Source organism: Carex rostrata, chromosome 5 (assembly GCF_964058835.1).
Source record: "Carex rostrata chromosome 5, lpCarRost1.2, whole genome shotgun sequence".
NCBI classification, from domain to species: domain Eukaryota; kingdom Viridiplantae; phylum Streptophyta; class Magnoliopsida; order Poales; family Cyperaceae; genus Carex; species Carex rostrata.
The window spans coordinates 3,919,570-3,926,287 of NC_135922.1; the positions used below are offsets into that span (position 1 = coordinate 3,919,570).

Below are 6,718 nucleotides of genomic sequence, written 5' to 3' on the forward strand. Positions count from 1 at the left end.
CTCTCTCATGCTGACTGTTGACTTGGTCATTGACAGTCATTTTCTGTCCTTAATGCCCTTCTCCCTGTGCCTCAGTAGTTATCCCCCTCAACTCTCCTATAAACACAACACTAACAAGTCCATCCATTCATCCATCCATCCATCCATCTTTTCACCTCAAATACACCAACCCAATTCCAAATACCAAATAAATAACTCAACTTCCAATTCTTTGAGTCTGAAAGACACACAAAAGTCATACACAAATCCATGGGCAAGCCAGATGACCCACCACACCGTGACGATCATGATGAATTGGTACAAGCTCCACCGCACTACGTTATCTCTGGAAAAGTCATCCTAATGTGCATCTTCGCATGTTTTGTTGTATTCCTTCTCATTTACATTATCTATAGTTACTTGAGTAACCGTCATAGAAGACGTCGCCAGCTTAACAGGCGACAACCTCGATTATTCTTCTCCAATCGTACCGAACTTAGCCCTCGCTGCCTGGACCAAAACATAATCAAATCGATTCCGGTAATTGAACTCTCTTTGCACGGAGATGACAAGGTTTCGGAATCGTGTGCAGTATGTATCAGTGAGTTTACAGATGGAGAGAAATTGAGAGCTTTGCCGCAATGCGGTCATAGGTTTCATTTGGAATGCATCGACATGTGGTTCGCCTCTCATTCTACTTGTCCCTTGTGTCGTGCTGATATCAATTCTTCATCTCCCAATTCAGACGAACAAGTGCAATTGGGGGAGACTGAGAATAAGGAATTATGCAGCGTGCATCACTCACCTTTGGATCGCATTGTATGATTTTTTTTGTTAATTTTGTAGCTCTTATGTTTTTACTGTAATTACTAATTAATGTCTGGTAAATATTGTTGCCGAATCTATAGTCACAGATGGGCTACATGAAAAATTCCTCAATTTATAGTATGGATAGCAAATTTTATATACAAGTGATAGATAAATGACGCCAGTTACTCTTTGCATCTAAATTTAACCAAACGGTACGGATTTTAATAAATATAATCATTAATTTACACTACTACAGAACTGTAGACTATTATCAGGTAAAAAATGAATCTGCTAACGGAATCTTCAACACTGTTATTGGGCCATAAATCTTGGCCCATTGTTTCCACATTTATGCGGATCTCTTCCGATGACAATTATATCAATGAATAGAAAAACAATATTCTTTCAAATTGATAGAAAATAATTACATTATAAAATAAGAATTCCATGAGAGCTCATATCAATTATTATCTCTGTTCCTGTTATTATTTATTAAAGGACTCCAAGTACATTTCAACATTTTTTATAATTTAATTCTCGAGAACTAAACTTCTTTCAACACCATTATTTTAAGCAATAATTGGAGTCCTAATAAATACCTCTAGATTATTTATTTAACATCAATTGTTCAAATTGAATCTGACTTCTTAATTAATTTTCACATCAAAATTTTAGTTATCTAGAATAGTAATTGTTGCACCGTTAGATCTAAATATACTGTTCACATACTCTGCTCAAAACCAGAGCAAATAGAACGGCCATTTTTATTAATACCCTTAAAAAAAAAGTTTTAAAAATGTCCTCCGATTTGAGTTTTTTTTTAAAATGCCCCGACCGTCTGGGCCTGGGGCGGCCCAAAACACCAAGCGGACCGCCCCCTGTAGGGGCGGGTCACTCCTCTAGTAGACCGTCCCCCCTAGGGGCGGTCCGGTTTTTTTTTTAGAGAGATCTTAGTATTTTGATTTAAATAATTTTGTGAAGAAAAAGTTTTCTTGTTTATAGTGTATGCCAAAAAATAAGACATTTTATATATCACAAGTCTAAATGTAACACTAATTAAGGACTTGACTTTTATTCAAAAAATTTCAAGCTCTGACAGCTTATTGATCTTGTTCTCTTTATTTATGGTACTAAAACAGTAGTTTAGAGCTACTAAAATATTTTCAAACCTCAAATTAGATTTATGTCCATGCACAAAGCACCCTAGACTGACCTCTGGTATGGTACCAAGTCCAAACTCAGCAGCCAAGCACTAGGCAAAGGCCACTGGTATAGTGCAATGCACTAAAAATATTAAATTTGACCTCTGCTAGTAAATTAACAAGTCTAGACTGATACAGGAACCATACTGAAAAAGTAATTACACCAGTATGTAGAGCATTAAAAAATAAACAGAATTGACATAAATTTCAACTTTTTGGATTTTTCTACAGTTAGTTATGAATTTTCAAAGTTTAACTTTGGAAAAAAATTTAAACAGCCATAACTTTGGCTAGGAAAGTCGGATTTGAGCGTATCAGCACTTTTTGGGAAGGCGAGGATGAGACAGGTCCGATTTTGCTGGGGGAACCTTGTGCATCGTCGTATCCGAAGCATCATAATTTAAAAAAAAACGTTGTTTAGTGCCTCAAAAATGCAGTTTAAGTTTTCGTTCAACGGTAGGCATTAAAAAACAGCGATTTTCAAACCATCTTAATAAATAGTAAAAAAATTCAAAAAAATGTAAAATTTAGTCTCCAAGCACATTTTAATATAGATTAAACATCTAATGGTTTGGATCAGCTATTTGGACTTCGAAACTAGAGATATGAGCGCGAATTAAAACACAACGTTTAATTTGCGAAGTAGCGTAGCCTTACTCTACATGTATATATATGTATATATAATATAATACATGTATATATATGTGTATTATATATATAATATATAATATATGTATATGTATATATTTATATATATAGATTTACATATATTATAAAAAAATGAGTTTATAAAAAAAAAATTTGTATATATGTATGTGTATATGTGTATATATATATATGTATATATGTATATATGTATGTAGGCTGTGGCTAATTTGCTGCCGGCAGCATTTCTGCCGGTGGTGCTGCCACTGTTTTTTATATTTTTTGATGTTCAAACGACAAATCTAAACCGTTAGATGTTTAATCTATATTATAATCTACTTGGAGACCAAATTTTATATTTTTTAGAATTTTTTTATTATTTATTAAGCTGGTTTGAAAACCGCTGATTTCAATGCTGCAGAAATTTACTGAAATCAGCGGTTTTCAAACCAGCTTAATAAATAGTAAAAAAATTCCAAAAAATGTAAAATTTGGTCTCCAAGTAGATTACAATATAGATTAAACATCTAACGGTTTAGATTTGTCATTTGAACATCAAAAAATAGAAAAAACAGTGGCAGTACCTCCGGCTAAAATGCTGCCGGCAGCAAATTAGCCGGACCCATGTATGTATATATGTATATGTGTATATGTATGTATATATGTATATGTGTATATATGTATGTATATATGTATATATGTATGTATATAGGTATATATGTATGTATGTAGGTATATATGTATATCTGTATATGTATATATATGTATATGTATATATGTATATGTGTTATATTTAGACTTGTGATATCCAACTGACAAATAAAATCAAAGTTCACCAAAAAATAAAATAAAATAAAATCAAAGTTATAAAGAGTTACAACATCACTTCATAAATATATCAAATGTCTTATTTTTTTGGCATACACTCTAAACAAGAAATCTTTTTCTTCACAAAATTATTTAAATCAAAATACTAAGATCTCTAAAAAAAAATAAAAACAAATAAAGCGGACCGCCCGTTGGGGGGGGGGGTCTGGTAGAGGAGTGACCCGCCCCTGCAGGGGGCGGTCCGCTTGATATTTTGTGCTGCCCCAGACCTAGGCGGTCGGGACATTGTAAAAAAAGAATCAAATCGGAGAGCATTTTTAAATTTTTTTTTTAAGGTTATTAGAAAAAATGGCCGCACATAGAATTAGTATTTGGAATTGCTTTCTAGTTTGCGAAAAGGAGAGATCAAGTCAGCATAATAAATGGAGAGGATTTTCGACTTGTACCCGGGTGGAAATATGGTTCAAGAGATATACTTTCGTGAGTAGAACTAGGGCGTTCTTAAGTTCATCAAGTTCTTTAGTGAATTTAAATCTAAAATTCGTCAAATCATCTTCAAATGACAAATTTGAACCGTTGAAACCCGTCTACCTTATAAGTGATGCGTCTACATGTGAAAATCTTAAACATTTAAATTAATTTAGTATAAAGTCAAGCGGTCAAAATTAGAAGGTTAATAAATTAATTTTAATACATTAGTTTTTGAACGTTTTTTTGACCTTTTGATTCTATGCAAAATTAATTTCAAAATTACATGTAGATGTTGGTTTTATTACTATGCAGAACCGTATTGCATATATAAACCCTAGATATGCCACGATCCTCTAGTGAACCATAATCTGAAATTTAAAGTTACCTTGATCGGTAGCCATGGTCTTCCAGGGATGCACAATCACCGTTGATCACCGGAAGCCTTTAGATTTCCTAGCAATCCCTCTCAAGTCCGATGGAGAGATCGAGAGAGGCGGCAGTAGCAACGTTCCGTTCTTCACAAGGAGAGATACCCAATACCCGATTCAAGTTCTGAATGTAAACTCCTCTTCTTAATCACTCTATATTAATCTATTTTCAGTTTTCTTTAGAGAGAGAGAGAGTAGAGTGAGAAAGGCAGAGACGTGACCGATTCAAATTAAAAAGGATACAGACCCTTTTCATTGATTCGATCTTTCAATAGGCGCCATAAAATTATTAAACAGGATATAGGCGCCTTTAGCCTTTATTTAATTAATCAATTAATTAATTAATTAATTAAATCTTATTGCATCCTTAGTGGGTCTGAATTCAGAACTTGCCTTATTGGGTATTTTCTTATTTATGGAACATTGCCATATTTGATTGTGTTCTCCAGGGACCAATAGCATAAATGTATTATTACCAAACTTTATATAATTTAGACCATCACTAAATCATAAAGTTATTAATACGCATTCTACACATTAAAGGCCCTACTTCTCATGACACATATTGAACCCGATAAATAATACTTAATTTGATCACTTCATAACGGGTCTAATTTTGACAGTCTATTTTTCAATATATATTTATATTACATATAAGCCCACATATGTTGTAATTAATTGAAATTAATTCCATCAGTAGACGCATCACTCGTAAAGTAGACGAGTTTCAACGGTTTGGATTCATTATGTAAAGTCGATTTGATGGATTTTAGACTTGAGTTCACCAAGAAATTTGGTGAACTTAAGAACACCTAGTTCTACTCTACTTTCGTTATTGTTATGCCTATGTAAATAGTATTTATATATTCCCTTCTTAAAAAAAAGTATATTAATTTTTATTTGATCATCATTATTGTTATGCCTAATGTAATGTAAATAGTATATATTCATATTTCCTTCTTAAAAAAATTGTATAATTTTATTTTACTATAATTAATGTTATGCATATGTAAATAGTATCTTTATTCTTATATTAAGTACGTAGATATCATGATCTGTCAATAACTTTGATTAAAAGATCAAATTTCAGATTGAATATCAGCTCTTCAATCAAATTTATTTAGACACGTACTTGCCACATGTACTCTCCACATACAAATTGTAACATTTTTTTTTATTGGTCATTTTTTAAATGCCATTAATTAATTTTTGAATATATTGATAATTGATTGGTCAAGAAATGTCTTGATTTATTTCTATTTTGTATATTATTTAAGGAATGCTATTTGTCATTTAATATGTCATTTTATTTGAGATTTTTTTTTATGAAAATATGTTAAAAAGATAAAAAAAATATGTCATCTAATATAGTATTTAATATGTCATTTTAAGAATGGTATTTACATGTAGATTATATTTAATATGTTATTTAAGAAATGTTATTTGTCATTTAGTCTTTTTTTTATGATAATATGTTATTTTGTATGAAATATTTTTTATTTTCTTATAATATATGCTCCCGTTACAACATATACAGACACAATACTAGTATTTTTATTACTTTCTTAAAAAAATAGTAAAATTTTATTTTATCATCATTATTGTTATTCCTATGTAAATATTATATTGTTATTTCTTTCATAAAAAAATAGTATATTTTTATAATAAAAAAATATTATTGTTATTGGTATGTAATAAATTTCGTTAGAATTTCTCCACCGTGTGACTGACGTATTTGTCACTTGTCAAGCATTAACAGTGTTTGAAATGTTCTTTGCAAAGTAGGTACAGTGGTACACACACTCGGAAAACTCTTAAAAATAAAAATAATAATTACAACGCGTCTTTCACTGTCTCAAGACTCAGAACAGTACTCAGAAAGCGCATGCTCTGAGATATTTCATACGGTGCGTGACTTTTTGTGGAAAATCTCAATGCCCTCAATGTCAGTCATTTTCTGTACCTCAATGCTCTCCTCCCGGATTCCAATCTGCTCCTTTTCTCAGGAAAAGAAAAGGAGAAAAGGAGCACTCTCCTATTTTTCAATCTGAACGGTTAAAAGTTGATCAAATGACTTCAATTATTATTTTTATTTATATCAATATAATTTATTAAAATGAATTAGATGTAATTAGAATCGTTTAATCGATTTTAAACAGTTCGAATTAAAAAACACAAGGGTGGTCCTTTTCTTGAGAAAATGAGCAGATTTGAATCCCCCTCAACTCTCCTATAAACACAACACTAACACTTCCACCATCCATCTTTTCACCTCAAATACACCAACCCAATTCCAAATACCAAATAAACAAAAGTCATCACCATCTTTCATAAACAAATCTATGGGCAAGCCAG

The 6,718-nt window shown here is 31.6% G+C and overlaps 1 protein-coding gene across 1 annotated transcript; it reads left to right on the plus strand.

Moving 5' to 3' along the window:
• Positions 1-249: 249 nt before the first annotated feature.
• Positions 250-804, plus strand: LOC144553721 (RING-H2 finger protein ATL2-like). Its single transcript, XM_078301927.1, has one exon. It carries the CDS (start codon positions 250-252, stop codon positions 802-804), a length of 555 nt encoding a protein of 184 aa, XP_078158053.1.
• Positions 805-6,718: the final 5,914 nt, after the last annotated feature.

Excerpts from the sequence above, each read along its gene's own strand:
- LOC144553721 (XM_078301927.1), top strand. The coding sequence starts at position 250 with ATGGGCAAGCCAGATGACCCACCACACCGTGACGATCATGATGAATTG.